Source organism: Myodes glareolus, chromosome 8, assembly GCF_982192425.1.
Source record: "Myodes glareolus chromosome 8, mMyoGla1.1, whole genome shotgun sequence".
NCBI lineage: Eukaryota > Metazoa > Chordata > Mammalia > Rodentia > Cricetidae > Myodes > Myodes glareolus.
In genome coordinates, this window is record NC_142033.1 from 31,326,179 (window position 1) to 31,342,844 (window position 16,666).

General features: G+C 38.0%; 1 protein-coding gene across 10 annotated transcripts in view; it reads left to right on the plus strand.

Annotated features, from left to right (window-relative positions):
- Positions 1–16,666, plus strand: part of Clock (clock circadian regulator) — an 82,786-nt gene that overhangs the window by 42,818 nt on the left and 23,302 nt on the right. For all 10 annotated transcript variants that reach the window (XM_085691755.2, XM_085691753.2, XM_085691759.2 and 7 more), the window contains 7 exons: positions 5,367–5,487; positions 8,356–8,469; positions 8,602–8,720; positions 10,936–11,018; positions 11,427–11,533; positions 12,261–12,408; positions 12,906–12,981. In XM_085691755.2, the coding sequence (XP_085547881.1) occupies positions 5,367–5,487; positions 8,356–8,469; positions 8,602–8,720; positions 10,936–11,018; positions 11,427–11,533; positions 12,261–12,408; positions 12,906–12,981 (768 nt within the window). The remainder of the gene's footprint in view (positions 1–5,366; positions 5,488–8,355; positions 8,470–8,601; positions 8,721–10,935; positions 11,019–11,426; positions 11,534–12,260; positions 12,409–12,905; positions 12,982–16,666) is intronic.

The following is a 16,666-nucleotide window of genomic DNA, read 5'->3' on the forward strand; positions in this document are numbered from 1 at the left end:
GAGCCGGGCAGTGGTGGCGCATGGCTTTAGTCCCAGCACTTGGGAGGCAGAGGCAGGTGGATCTCTGTGAGTTCAAGGCCAGTCTGGTCTACAAGAGCTAGTTCCAGGACAGCTAGGACTGTTACACAGAGAAACCCTGTCTCGAAAAAACAAACAAACAAAATACAAGTAGGTGCAAAGCTTGCATGCAATGTGAGTTGGATTGGTAATGTAATAATGGCCATATTCCATTTTAAAACATGTCCTCAAAAAGGTGCACTGTGCTAGAGATGCAGCTCCATAAAAACCTTGTATGTTTGCTTTTACTCATCCTATATTTATTGAACACTAGGCTAAGTGCTTCCTACAGTTAAAGGTTTTAGAAATTTATTTGAAATTTTTATATAATGTGTATTTAAGATTGGTTTGTGGTATAAAAATTCTATTATTTTCAGATTACTTTTGAAATGCCCATTGTTAGAAAATTTACATTAGTGCAATGTAAACCATTCTTTAAATATTTCTTTTTAAAAATATATTTTTTTTAAGGGGCTGGAGAGATGGATCAGAGGTTAAGGGCACTGATTGATCTTCCAGAGGTTCTGAGTTCAATTCCCAGCAACCACATGGTGGCTCACAACCATCTGTAAGGAGATCTGGTACCTTCTTCTGGCCTGCAAACATACAGACAGACAGAACACTGTATACATTAAATAAATAAATAAATAAATAAGTAGAAAAAGTATTTTTTTTAAAAAAACAAAACAATATTTCCTTCACTCGGGTTTCTCTGCTGCTTAATACCTTGTATAGAGAAAGGACTCTACCCATAAAAATGTCAGATTGTCATTGTTGTCAAGGGCAACTTTTTACTGAAAGTCAGGCAGTAAGCATTGCACTCATTTTTAAAATTTTTATTGCAGTATATGTATGTCTGTGTGTTTGTACGCCATTTGCATACAGATACCCAGCGAGGCAGGTGTGGATCTCGGGAGCTGGAGTGAGGGTAGTTGTGAGCTGCCTGATGTGGGTGGTGGGAACTGAACTCAGGTCGGGACTCTTGGTGAGCAGTAAGTGCTCTCAGCTGCTGAGCCCTCTGTCCCTATTGCTAGTTTCTAGATTTGGCTTGGCTTCACTGGTCTTCTTCTGCAAATAAAGCCCAAATCTAAAAAGTGGTTGGACAGTAAACATATAAGTCAATTGGCTCAGACAGAGAGAAGATCAGATCAAGTGGATATTCTTAATGACCCCTTTAAAAAATTATTTGCCATTAAATGCTGAGCCAAAATGTTTAGAATTTGCTAGCTTAACAAAACATTACTCTCCACCAACAGATAGGCTAAGGATGCTGTCAGATAATACCTTAAGTCCATAATTGAGATTTCTCTGGCTAGCCCATGTCTGATGTTTCATCTACAGATGTATTTTTTTGATGTCTTGATTTACAAATTTCTTTGTTCTGTTACCATAAAACTCCATGAAATGATTCCGTGTTGGAACAACAGAACTTGGGATAAACTAAATCTACATTCCAGGGCCATGATCACTTAAATTTGACTTCAGAATAAGTTACTATTTTTCTCCTTTGATGAGGGTGGGAATTTATTTGCACAGTAAGAAAGCTTGGCAGGCTGGGGAAAGAGTGCTGGGAGCCTGGGATGTGGCTCAGTGGTAGATCACTTGCCTAACGTGCACATAGCCCTGTGTTTCCCTCCCCGGCTCTTCGCAAACAGCAGCCAGTAGAACAGAAGACCACAGAGCACAAGGAATGAGAGAATCCTCTGTAGGATTAAGATAGGATTAATTGAAAATGAGAATATTTATGTGCTTTTAACCATATATAGTTGTATTATTTTTTTCAGTTTTGTGTGTACAGGAAAGATGTTTTTTCTCAGTCACAATCACAGCAGCACTTGCATTTGCTTACACTTTTCACGTCTGCTCTTTGGGTTTCCTGCAGGATTAAAGGTCTTCTTTTTGTTAACTGTGCATCCTACCACTTAAAGTCAGCTTAAAATCATTGTAAAAAAAAATGGTTTATTTATTTTACAATTAGGGTAGTTGTATGATGCTAAAGCCAGCAATTTTTATCTTTTTATTCCTAAGAATATTGGCTGGTTTTTCAGAGCCACTCAGGAATTACTTATTGAGTGAATAAAAATGAATTAAGTAGTTGGCCATCTTAATGATTCCTTCTAAAATGTTCCCTAGGGCCCTGATAAATGGCCAATTAGTTAAGAGCACTTGCTGTACTTGCAGAGGCCCTGGGTTTAATTCCAAAAACTCATATCAGGCAGTTCACAGTTCTAGTAGATCTGGCAGAGCACACACATGGTGCTCATACATATACTTAAACATGCACACATATTCATTAAATAACTAACAAATAAAACTTTAAAAAATACTTTCCTAATGGAGAAGAGGGCATCAGATTCCCTGAAATAGGATTACAGACAGTTGTGAGCTATCGTGTGGGTACTGGGCATTGAACCTGGGTTCTCTGAAAGAATAACCAAGACTCTTAACCCCTGAGGTGTCTTTGATCCACTGCTGGTGGGTCTTTGGTGTGGGATAGTTTAATTATACTTTAAATGGACAGCCTGACAGATCTGGTTGTTGCAACGTATTTGATCTTTATAATAACCCCTCAATAGAAACCTCACTTTGCCACTCCCTCCTGTATTTTTTCTTAAAAGTTACATATTTTAGAACTATTTTTAGGTTTACAGAGAAAGACAGCAGGAATTTCTTTCTCTTGAAAATAGTTGAGGCGATGAAAGAATCCAGAGAGTTAGCATTTTCTTTTCTTCATTTAAGTTGTAACCGAGTGGACATAATGTATTATCCACTGAGTGGATACAGTGTGGATCGCTTTATTTTAATATGAAAATGTGGCAACTGTAAGTGTTGTGTTTGAAACATGAATAGTGGTTAATGGAGAGTTTGGACTGTGTAGGAAGAGGGAGGAGCAGTAGGAAGCATGCTGGTGTTCTTGGCTTTTCCTTTGTAGGCTTGTAGATAGGAAATAAGGACGCAGTGAAATGGTCCCAGAAGAGTTGTTGGTTAAGAGTAAACAGAAAATGTTATTCTTAAAATTAACATTTTAGTTCTTATTTCAAATTTATTTTTTATCAAGACTACTTTGTGCATTCTGATCAGTGCTTAAATTTCTACTTTGTCAGTGAAAGACGGTTTCCTAGTGTTTGTTATTCATGCCTGAAGTTTCCATCATTCTTTTAGCATTAATGGCTTTTTAGTCTTCCAAAAGGATTCCTCATTAAAATACAAGTGTGTTTTTGGTGTGGTTATTCCTTAAGCTATTATCAAACGACTCAGTGGTGCCAAATCATTGTTTTGTCCTAATAACTAGTATGTAAGGCACATATACCTTTATTGGCAAGGGAAAGGATAAAGGTGTAAAAGATAAGACCTTTTTGTTCATCGTGGAGCAACAAGACATAGACATCAAGAGACCTACCTACCCCCTTTGAGGTATAATATGAGCCATAAATTCTAACGGAATTTGTTTGCATTTGAGGTTTCAGGTGTGCTGTTTTGAAGGAAGTGACTTTTAAACTTTTTTATTTTTTATTTAAAATACAAATACATCATTTCTGCCTTCCTTTTCCTCCTTTAATCCCTCCCATGTCCCCACTTACTCCATTTCAACTTGATAACTTCTTTTTCTTTATTATTGTTACACACAATGCACATATACATACATATAAACATGTGGACGAACCTTGATGTTGCTTATGTATATATGATTTGGGGTTGACTGTTGGGTATTGAATACCAATTATTAGGTCATTCCTGTGAAAGACTAATTTTCACTTTCAGTAGTCATTAGTCACTTATAGTTCTTTATGTAGAGACTCCATGAGATTTCCCCTGTCCATATTAGCATATCAATTGGTGTTGTCATTGTACATATCTTGTTTAGGCAGCCATAGTTGTTGAGGTGTCATAGATACAGCTTTCTTGTCATTTCTAGCAGACACAGTCTCACAGCAGACTTCCTAGTCTCCTGGTTCTTAAATTTTTCCTGTTCCTTCTTATGAGGTGTCCTCTGATAGGTGCAGGGGTTGTGTCATAGATGTGTCCTTTGAGATTGGGCACACCACAATGAATTGATCTCTACATTTTGAACAGTTGTTTTCTTCAATGGTCTCTGCCTTCTGCTGCAAAGAGACACATTTTTGATGAGGGCTGAGAGCTATACTTATCTGTGTGTATAAGGATAAGTTTAAGAACGCAGTTAATAATTACGGTAAGTCTAGTAAAGTAGTTGTAGTAGCTTCTCCTGTAAGATCTGTAACCTTACTAGCTAGGAGTTCTTGGCTAGGTTTCTAGTACCAGGCATCGCTTTCTGGAAGGAAGTAATTTGAATTAGTGTTTGGAAAATGCAAGATAGAGATGTGGAATTTGCCTAAGCTGTAGAGAAGACTTTGATTCCTAGAGAAAAGCCAGAAGTCGTGTGAGTATATGGGGAGTAGGAAGCCATCCCTCCTTTCCTCCCATGATTTGGCTTTTCTTACTGTTTTTTTTTTTTTTTAAAGCAGTGGAGCTATTCAGGTATATAAAATGCAAACCAAATGGAAGTGCAGCTGCCTTCCCCCAACAGCTCCCTCTACCTCCCTTGCCTCCCACAGGCCTGAGCTCTCACTCCTTGATTCTAGAGTTAGAGCAGGGTGGACAGTGAGGACTCCAATAGGATGGGCTGCATTCAGTAGAAGGTAAAGTCGCTGAGGTGTCACTGTCATTGGTTCTTCATCTTTGAGTCTACAGCATCACCTGTCACAGGTTCCTAACATTTGTAAGACTACTGCTGATTATTGGATAGCGACTAAAGTCACGTCTTAGCATGCAAGAAGAATTAAAATGCTTTACATGCTAGCTGTTCATTTTAGGCAAGGCTTTTGGGAATGTGATATAGAATAAATGCCTGGAAAAGATGAAATAATATTAAAGGGCGTGTTGGACTATTACAATGATAGTAGTGTCAGATCTCCTCATTTAGCTTGTCACTGTCAGCACCGCTGTTTAACAGGTGTTTGAATAAATTACAAGTCTGTGTCTAAGAGCCAATAATTTTCTTAACTTTCTTGGTCCCATTGTATTTTACAATGTTCAAATTTGGTAAAACTAAAGTTTTTGAATAGTGTTTCTGGCTTTTTGAATCACATCTGATGACTCTGGTATGTTAGCCTTCTCTAGCTTCTCAGTCTCAGTTTTTAATATGGAGTTTGTAGATTGACATTACTGGTTTTCCTGGATAATTGAATATTAATCATATGTACCCCTGTTATTTAATATTTATTATACATGTTAAAGATAAGTGCCTCTCAAAGAACCATTATATAATTTTAAATTTTCTTATTTTTCAGTCTGATCTTGTGGATCAAAGTATATTTAATTTTATCCCAGAGGGAGAACATTCAGAGGTTTATAAGATACTCTCTACTCACCTGCTGGAAAGTGATTCATTAACCCCTGAATACTTAAAATGTAAGTAGGCCCTCCTAAGCAGAGACTCAAAGCTTATATTTGGCAACATTATCCTTTATTTCTGTAAGTTTATGAAAAACATGTTTTGTTTAACTAAATTAGAATAGCACTGTTTCATGAACTTTATTAAATGCTTTTAAAATATTGGTGAATATACACAACTAAAAGAATTGTGTTCATTTTAAGATACCATATCTATCTACTATTCCATTGTATATTGAAGTCTCATCTTTTTTGTTATAAAAATTGATCGCAATTATGCAACAAACTGTAATATATAAAAAGATGGAAATCAGTTACATGTTTTTAATTTTTAAATAAAATCTTAAAGTATTTATTAAATAATCTTTGCTGGATGTGTTTAATATAATTTCTTAAGTTGCCAAATATAGTGAAAAATAGTCCCTGCCATCAAGCAGCACAAAATATTTTGGTGTAGTGAGACATTTCTGTAGATTGCCTGGACAAGCAGTTGACTGGAACTTTTGCTGTCTTCATTCTTGGTGTTCTGGTTACCTTCACACAGCCTCCCATGTAGTAGACTGTGATACGGGGCATGCTTATCTGGGCTCGTGCTTTAGGTGTCTAACATTCTGGGAATGACATGGTGGAGCACAGCTGTTGACAGCATGAGAGCTGAGAAGCAGGAAGGAAGAAGGGCTTGAGGACATGCCTGCTACAGCCTACTTCCTCCAGACTCCTCTTCTCCTCAGTCTCCAGATTCTCTCACAGTAGTATTGCTAGCTGTGAGCCCTTTGTGCTTACAGTTCATGTATAACCCGTAATAGTTACCCTGGGTAAATCAAGGTGTGTGGGTCTGGGCATGTAACAGTGGTGAAGTACTTGCTTATAATGCACATGACCCTGAGCTCGTTTCCCGTGTGTGTGTGTGTGTGTGTGTGTAAATTAGTACATTATTGTATTTGTGTGGCCATTAGCTGTTAGAGACCTTCCTTAATACCTTTTTTATTAGTTTTAAAATGTATCTTATCTGGTAATAGTGACTTAAATCAACTTAAAAAGTTCTTTGTATTTTTGTCTTCAGATTCTATAATATTAAGAACTAACCCGTGTGTACTTGGATACGTGCTTACATCCATGTTAAGAATAGATTGTCTTTCAGAAGGAGTTATAAAAAGATAGAAGTAGAAATTTACTTGGAGCCTATATGTAATTGTTTATAATGAGATTTGCATTACGCTAGTCATTAGACCATTTTAATATGGATAAAATGTTAAAAGAAACATTTGGGCTAGACTTAATAGAGAAACCAACTATACGGCTTTAAACAGTATTTGAAGTCACAGAACAAAAGACATTACTGAGGCAAATGCATAGAAAAGGGGGAGAGATAGAAAGTTGGCCCTCTGAGTTGTCAGCAGAAGGACAGGGAGAAGGAGCCAGTTTTAGAGACCCTAGAAGGAGAGGACTGCTCAAAAGCACACATAAAAAGCTTCTGCCAAGATAGACCTCCTACTCTGGAGATCAGAGAAGTCTTAACTAAGTGATTCACTGAGGACCTTCTAAAGAGGTGGTTACACAGGCAAGATTCTTATTGCTATATTGCTTAGAAAATGTAGTACCCTCTTTAGCTATAATGTCTGTGAGTTGGTACAGATAATACGATGTTTGCAAAGATGAAGCAGAATTATAAAACACCTAGATTTTCATCCTATGGAGTTTAATTTTTACTCTTTACACAATAAAGAACTAGTGAAGGCCTTTTGGGTGGTTTGTAGTTGCAGGGAGAAATCAAGATAGAGACTTTTGCATTCTAGGGTCAAAAAGGGGAAGTGTATAATTAGCAATAGAAGTATAGATGGAGAAAAAACATGATTGATAAGTTGGCAGATCCAGTATAACTACATCTGGGAAAATTTTGAAAAGATAATTGGAATTTGCACCTGTTGAGTTAGGTGATAAAGCCAGATGCAGAAGAGTCTAAGTGTGATGCAGTGAGTGAAGGAGCGGGGTATTACATAGTCATGGACGAGACTATCTTACATAGAGGGTAGAGTTGGTCAGAAAGATGCAGGAGGGTAAGGAGCCGCCCAAGATCAATTGGTGAATATAGAAAGGTTCTTAAAGGTCAAGCTCAAAAGGTCTTTGTGAAAGTATCTAGTATCAGACAGTTAGCAAATCCAGTAGTATAGGGAGGGGAGTCCATGCTGTGGGGATGAGGGAGAACAAGTTGTCAGATGAGCTGGGAAGAATGAGAAAAACCACTTGAGGTTGACAATACAAACGTCAGTGTTGTTTGGGAGAGCCATCACTCTGGAGGCGTAAGGCAGTTAGAGAAATGGATACATGAAGACCAGAGTACAGTTTAATGAGTTCTCTGGTGCTATAAGTAGATTAGCATGAAAAATACTTTGTTGGAAAGATTGAAGACCTGGACAGATTTAAAATTGTAGGAAGTAAGGAGCCAAAGAAAAAATTGCAGTTGCTAAAGGAATGAATATCAAATGGCAAGGCTCTGGTCCTATAGGAGGCCAGAAAGACTCTTGAAGGTAGAGATGGGAATAGTAAGCCTATAATTTTAACACTTGGGAACCTGAAGCAAGGGACAAATTCTAGGCCAGACTGGGTTAGTGGATAAAACCCTGCCAAAAGCAACAGCAGCAGAAAAGAAGGTATTGGATTTAAATAAAGGGAGAGCATTAGCTTTAAATGGAGAACAAGATATTTTTGTGAAATGAGAAGTAGGGGTGGGATGGGGGAGCGGATGCAAATGGAGAAGGGCTGTGCGTGCTGCCGTGCTCTCCCGCAGGACTTCACTTCACTGGGATGCACTGAAAACGGCGTGCAGCGCTGCCTCTGTTGGAAGAATGAGTGTGAACTCACCCAACTTTTTATCATTTGTTTCAGCAAAAAATCAGTTAGAATTCTGTTGTCATATGCTTCGAGGAACAATAGATCCAAAGGAGCCATCCACCTATGAATATGTGAGATTTATAGGAAATTTTAAGTCTCTAAACAGTGGTAAGTTAAAATGCTTCTCTTACAATACGTTTTAACTGACTTTATTTTTCTAAGCTCTTAGATGCTTAAGTGTTAGTAACAAGTATATTTTACTGGATTAACCCCATGATACATGTCTCCTTGCTTTTTTAGTATCAACTTCAGCGCACAATGGTTTTGAAGGAACTATACAACGCACACATAGACCTTCTTATGAAGACAGAGTTTGTTTCGTAGCTACTGTCAGATTAGCTACACCTCAGTTCATCAAGGTATGCTTCTAATTTTAATGGCTCTAGTGCCGGTTCATGATATGAGAATTGTTCTTAGGAGTTTTTTGGGTTTGTTTTTTTTTCTTTTTTTCTTTTTTTTTTTTTTTTTTTTTTGTCTTCAGAAGGTTGAAACTTAGGCCAGCATCGAAGTAGTAATAGCTGGTGAGTTATTAAATATGCATGAACTTCTTACTTTAACACAGTGAAGGACGAGCGCTCATTCAATAATATGTAACCTTTTTTAGTATATTCTTTGCAAGTGTCCCATGGTAGTATATTATCATTGCCCTGCTTTTGTGCAGAATTTATAGTTCACTATCATCCTTAAAAAAAAGTTGAAAAATGAAAATTAAAAAAAAATCTAGTTTTTAAAAGAATGTGCCACTGAGCGATGGTGGCACATGCTTTTTATTCCAGCACTTGAGAGGCAGAAGTAAGCAGATCTCTGAGATTGAGGCCAGCCTGATCTATAGAGTGAGTTCTAAGACAACCAGGGCTGTTAACAGGAAAACCTTTTCCCTGGGGAAAAAAAAAGAAAAGAAAAGAAAAAAGATAAGGCTTTACTAGATATAATTTGATATTTGAATTTTTATTAATTTTTTAAAAAATGTGTATGGGTGTTTTGTTTACACATATGTTTGTGTACCATGTGCATGCTTGGTACCCAGGGAGGCCAGAAGACGGCATTGGATGCCCTAGAACTGGAGTTACATACAGTTGTGAGTTACCATGTGAGTGCTGAAAATTGAACCAAAGCCCTTTGGGAGAACTGGAGAGTTCTTAATGGCTGAGCCATCTCTCCAGCCCCCTGCTCTTTGAATTTGTGTGCTTTTATTTCTTGCATCCCATAAGCAGATGATTAGTAGAAAAGGAGAAAAGTGAATTACTTTAGCCCTTAGAGACTGGAAAGAAGACAAGGTGACATTACTGTTTGGGTGACATGATAGTGTAAGAAAGAACAGTCAGCTGTTAGGAGATCTTAAACTAGTCTTGCTGTACCTGTTTTGTCTTAGGAAATCAGAGGGCAGTTGCATGCTTTATCTCATTTCAGTTTTACACTGTGACATAGATGCTGTCTTAATTTATATTTAAGGAAACTAAGGCTTAAGAAAGTTGCTTGCCAAATATCTCATCTATTAAGTGGAACTTGATTGGAATTATTTTTCTTTCAAAGCCCCAGCTCCTAACTGTTAGAGAAGATTGTGTAAGGATGGAAAGACTATAGAGCATTGCTTTTTACAACAAAATCTAGTTTTCATGGATATGAGGGGAGAACAGTCAGAACTTATTTTAGAAAGGTAATCAGAGGCCAGGCCTGAAATTTGTTTTCTCTGTGGTTTTTCTCCTTGGAGAGATTTGAGCATGAGAAACCATAGAAGAGTTTTAGATGGGAAGTTATATAATCGTGTTTGAGAATTGCTAAGGTAATGATAATGGCTGACCATTAGGGAGGGAGGGTAAGGATCTAAACTTAGTCACTTCGTAAGTGATGTGGAATGAATTTTTAAATTCCTAGAAGGTGAGATTAGAAGTCTTTAGAGCTGGAGAGATGGCTCAGTGGTTAACACTTACTGCTCTTACAAAGAACTGCCATTTGGTTCTCAGCAGCCATGCATGGTGGCTCACAACCAGCTGTAACTCCAGCTGGTTACCACGCCCTCATCTGGTCTCCCCAGGCACATGTTGACACACATAGAGACATATATCTATACACATGAATAAAAACAAATGTTTATTAAAAAACATTTAATAATGACTACTTATATCATGAAGAGTGTGCTGATTTCTAGACTCTATTGTCCATCTAGTCCCCATCAATGAGAGGGGAATTGTGTAAGTATATATGAGAGTAAGGCATGTTCAGACACTGAGAAATGGGAAGGGTATATCAAAACAAAGGTCTGGATTTAGTAGTAGGCTCTTAGGCGTGTGAGCGAGATTGAACTGGACTATAACTGCTGACCTGAGGCTGGCAGTTGCTGCTGTTTATATGTTGTTGCTTGGGATGGCTGTCAGAATCGTTGGGGATCCAACTTAGGACTTTGCAAACCCTAGACAAGCGCTCTGTATCTCCAGCCTGTGTTTAGTACTTAAAACTAAATGTGTTAAAGTTTGTTTAGATGAAACTTATTTAATGATTCATGTCTACCAATATTTAATATTTCTAAGGATACAGACAATTTCTTTTAAATTATACGTGTTAATCCGTTTGTAGGAGATGTGTACTGTTGAAGAGCCCAATGAGGAGTTTACATCTAGACACAGTCTAGAATGGAAGTTTCTATTTCTGGATCACAGGTAATGTCACCTTTAAATTTCACAAAAGAAGAAGAAAAAAAAAGGCCGTAATTATGTAATTCTGGATATTAACGGACTACAGGGACAAATGTTCTAAACAGAATTTTGAATTCATTATTCATTCTGGAAAAATGTAAATGTACTTCTCAAATTAATTTCTGGCTGTGATGTCTCTTGTAGAAAAGTTGTAATACTGATTATTTTTTTATTTGTTGTTTGTTTGAGTTTTTTGAGGCAGGGTTTCCCAGCAGCTATGGAGCGAGTCCTGGAATTCGCTCTGTAGATGAGGCTGACTTTGAACTCAGAGAGATCCACCTGCCTCTACCTCCCAAGTGCTGGGATTAAAAGGCGTATGCCGCCACCACCTGGCAATACTGATTTTTTTTTTATTGTCATTAAATAATTTAGGGCACCACCAATAATAGGATATTTGCCATTTGAAGTTTTGGGAACATCAGGCTATGATTATTATCATGTGGATGACCTAGAAAATCTGGCAAAATGTCATGAGCACTGTAAGTAAATCTTAATGCTTCTCTGTTAAGAACTATTTTAAAACATACAAATAGATACTCTTGTTCTATTAATGAGACTGGGAAAAGATTTAGAACTGTTTTTTTCTAAACATATACAGAAGGACCAAGTTTATGGTCTTACATACAAAGGAAAATCTTATAGTACTTTAGAGAAGTACATAGTTTCCCAAATCAGTTTAACCACAAAACCCAGTTTCTGCCTAACTTCAATTAAAGTACTTTAGAACCTAACATTTGAATTAGTTTGGGAAGTTCCACTTAACAATGATTGCAAACAATGACGTTATTCTGAGTTTTGGTTGATAAAAGCTTTATAATTAGATGCTACAGATATCATACGTGTCAGTGTCTTTGAGAAAATGTAGTTAGTATGATTATGAGCTGTTGTTTCCCTATGTGTTTGATATCTGAGCATGAACAAGTTAATGGTATGAGTCTTTCAGTATGTGGGATTTGTTATGAATGAAGAAATGTATAAGATCAGCAATAATTGACTATAAAGTTGGAAACTGGGGGATCTGGTTATTTGGGAGACCTTAAGCTAGTTTTTAAAAACCATCCTTATAGTTGATACATTTTTCTGAAAGTTATCCAGAAAATAATTATGTCTGTATAGAGTTAAATGTAAATGAAAGCCTTTGTTTAAAAGAAATCCAGATTCTTATAGCTAAATATATATCAAAAAAAATACGTCTTTTCTTTTCAGTAATGCAGTATGGGAAAGGCAAATCCTGTTATTATAGGTTCCTGACCAAAGGACAGCAGTGGATTTGGCTTCAAACTCATTATTATATCACTTACCATCAGTGGAACTCAAGGCCAGAGTTCATTGTGTGTACTCACACTGTAGTAAGGTAATAATTCTCTAAAACATTTGTAAGGTGTGCTAATAGCCGAATATAATTTTATGTGTGGTTTCTTAATGAATGATAGTGATCTTTCCCCAGTTTTAATACTTAATATTTTTAATAGTAAACTATTTAATAGTTAGAAATCTAATACTGACAGTGCATAGGTATGTAAGACCTGACTTGACTATTGTGCTGTAGCAAAAGCTGTACCAACATTGAAGCTCCAGTGCATGTCGTGAAAAGCATAAACCAGAGTAACTGCTGATTGTCCTTCCTTTATTTAGTTCCTCCTAATTCACATGCTTAGTTCCTATAGGTCCTTGGTAGCATGCCTAAAGCATATAGACACTGTACATGTGTGTTTGGTTTGCTTAGCACATAGGAAATCATACGGAATTACTGTGATCAAGAGAGATATGTAACTAGCACCAATTATTTGCATCTCTACAGTATTTTAAATAAATGGCCAAACATTAAAATTTGATTCTTTCCATTTATAGTTATGCAGAAGTCAGGGCTGAAAGACGACGAGAACTTGGCATTGAAGAGTCTCTTCCTGAGACAGCTGCTGACAAAGTATGTTTCTTACAGCCTCTTTTTAAATATTTCATTTCCTAATAATTTTGTGAGAGAGATTTGGTTATCTCTATAATATTTATTTTTCACCTTTTAAAAAATACTATTTGCTTCTAAGAAGGAATTGAAGATCTTGCCATTTAAAACTTAATTAGGTGAGAGACATACCCAATATAATATTAAAACTATTATAATTGACTTTGATGTGCTAGACTGTATTCATTTTATAAGTATAAACTGTGATTTACTCCTTATGGCCTTCTCTGAGGTGATAACATACACTGTGAGAATACTGAGTAGTTTTAAGAAGGAACCTAAAGACACGTGACTGGGAAATTATAGTTAGAATTGGAACTCTGGTTTCTTTGTTGTATATCATGTGGAAACCAAGCATATCCCCTGTCTAATCTGATGGAGAAGGAAGTAGAGATCCAAGAGCAGTATTCTGGAGTATATGTGAGAATACAGCTCTCTTACACAACTGCAGAGAGTGTTTGATCAGGGACAGATAGGTTTTCAACTCTATCAAACTGGCAGCTATGACTTGCAGGTCACATCTGGCCTTCTGACTGATTTCACAGCATCTATAAACTATAAATACATTTTATGTACTAAATACTTGAAAAAAATTAAAATAATAACAATGTTTTAATAATAAGGCCCCATGAGACAAGTATCAAATTCAAATTTGATTCAAATTGCAGTGTTTATAAAGAGCAGAACGACACTCGGTTGCTTATATTTGCCTGTGGATTTATTTGTGCTGCAGTAATTGAGTAGTGGTGGCAGAGACTGTGTGGCTGAGAGAAGCTGAGAGATTTGCTCTCTGGGACATCAGTGTTATGGAGAGATGTCTGCTCTGTTTTTTTTTTCCATTTATTTATTTATTTATAAAAATGTCCACTTCCTCCCCTCCTCCCAATACCCTCCCATTCCCCCCACTCCCTCTCCTCCTCCCTCTCCAGTCCTAAGATCAGTCAGGGTTTCCTGCCCTGTGGGAAGTTCAAGTTCCTCCCCCCTCCCTCCAGGTCTAGGAAGGTGAGCATCCAACCAGACTAGGATCCCAAAAAGCCAGTCCATGCAGACGAAACAAGACCCAGTGCCATTATCAATGGCTTCTCAGTCAACCCCCCTGTCAGCCACATTCAGAGAATCCGGTTTGATCACATGCTTGTTCAGTCCCAGTCCAGCAGGCCTTGGTGAGCTCTCATTAGATCAGTCCCCTTGTATCAGTGGGTGAACGCACCCCTCGCGGTCCTGACTTCCTTATTCATGTTCTCCCTCCTTCTGCTCCTCATTTGGACCTTGGGGGCTCAGTCCAGTGCTCCAGTGTGGGTCTCTGTCTCTATCTCCATCCATCGTCGGATGAAAGTTCCCTCTGATCCTGCCTTCCTTGCTCACGTTCTCTTTCCTTCTGCTTTTCATTTGGACCTAGGAAGCTAAGTCCAGTGCTCCAATGTGGGTCTCTGTCTCTATCTCCATCCATCGCCAGATGAAGGTTCTATGGTGATACGCAAAATATTTATCAGTATGGTTATGGGACAAGGCCAGTTCAGGCACCCTCTCCTCTGCTGCCCAGGGAACAATCTGGTGACCTCTCCTTGGACCTGGGAACCCCTCTAGAATCAACTCTCTTGGAAACCCTAAAATGGCTCCCTTAGTTGAGATATATACTTCCCTGCTCCCATATCCATCCTTCCTCCCACCCCTCCATCCCATTCCCCCAAGCTATCCCAAATCCTCCTCTTCTCCCTTCTCTCTAATCGTCTCCCCTTACATCCACCCCCCACCCTCCGTGCACCCAAGTTTGCCTGGCAATCTTGTCTACTTCCAATATCCAGGAGATAACTATATGATTTTCTTCAGGTTCACCTTCTTATTTAGCTTCTCTAGGATCACGAATTATAGGCTCAAAGACCTTTAATTATGGCTAGAATCCACTGCTCTGGTTTATAGTAGCACACTGAGTCGTGATATACTACTCGAGGATCACATTTCCTCATCACGCTCTGCTCATGATTAGTGATTGTTAGAATAGTGGGGAGCTTATGACAAGGTTCTCAGTGAAATAAGAATTAGCTGAAGGGGAGGAGTTTGGGGTGTCACAAGGCGGGAAAGGGAAGTAGGAAAGGGAATTTTGTTGTATGGAGATTTACCATCTGGATTGCAGGCAGATAAGAACCCTCACAAGTTTCTTGATTATTAATTTGAAGTAAGAACAGTCAGTGTGCTTTGTTTCTTTGTCAATATTGTACGGTGTAGGATAAGCAAAAGTGGTTTAACTATTGAGATTTTGCCAAGGAAATGATGATAAGAGGAAATAGGAGCAAGGGTACTGAGCATATGTACACGGTTGTTAGAATATCAAACACAAATTTAAGATTCTTAAGGGAAAGAGGACAAAGTGAAAGTGATATATAGAAGCATAGAGTCAGTGTAGTTTTGGCTTAAACCATAAGATTATTGGAATTAGGATAGTTAGGGTGAGTAGGTAATGTGGCAAGTTTTGGTCAAAAATGAGGATGCTTGAATTGAGGTAATTGGCTTTGACGTATGACCAAGATTAGTGACTGAAGACTCATAGAGATTTTGAAGGGGTGACACCAAGGACAAGAGCTTGCGGTGTTGTTTTGGGTAGAAGTGATTTGGGATTACTAATTCTGGGGAGTGCTGAGCCAGAAGTTAGAATGCCATTCAGGTGTATGTGTGAAGTCAGCACAGGAACGATGACCTCAAGAAACCATGTGACATAGTGTGTGAGCTTAAGCTCCACACCATTGAGCTTAAGAAGGAGGACGTTTCTTCATCCTGTGAAATTAAGATCTGAGAGTCCTAAAATAGAAACTCCCATTTTTGATGGGAATGACAAAGACATTGGTGCGGTCTGATTTTTAAAACTAATGTGTGAAAAAAATAATCAGAGCTGAGGTGGGAAATGCAGAGCTGTTTGTTATTATGCACTGTGAAGGTGGGTGGGAGGTTTCAGAGGCTAGGAAGCAGTGAAAAATGGTCTCAGATACAGGCTGGGAAGAGCTGCAAGTTAACGAAGGAGACAAGGCATTGAGTGACGTGGCCTCTACCCCAGAATGAATAACTTTGAGAGCAAATATTTTGCATTTATATGTATTTGAATATAATATAATGTAAGCAATTATATGTAGCCTTGAAATAGGATGTGCACTTGTTTCTTGTTCACTGATGCCTGTAGAAAGACTTTAAGGGGACACTGATTCTATTCTAAGTATGGGATGGGGATGAAGCACCAGTATATGTGTTCTGTCCATAGTAGGTTCTGCTTTTGGTGGTGGGTAAGCCTGCATAAGGCAAGGCTGTCAGTTGAGAGGGGAGACAAAGAATAAGAAACAGTGGGAAAGGTTTGGGAACTCAAGAATAGAAAAATGAGTCCTTTAGTACACTTGGCAGTTCTGCTGACTAGAATTGAGCATACACTTGAAGTTACTTTTGATAGTTCCTTTTAAAAATGTGGTAAAGTGGCAATTTTATTGATTTTAAGGACACACTTCAGTATTGTAACATTCCTGTTGCTGTATGGCTGTCATCAACATCATATCTAGAACCTTTTCATCCTCTTAAACATTAGCTGTGTTTGTTAAACCGCTTTTCACCCCTTCCCTCCAGCTCTTTTCATCTATGGCTTTCTTTTTTAAATTTGACTACTCTGAGT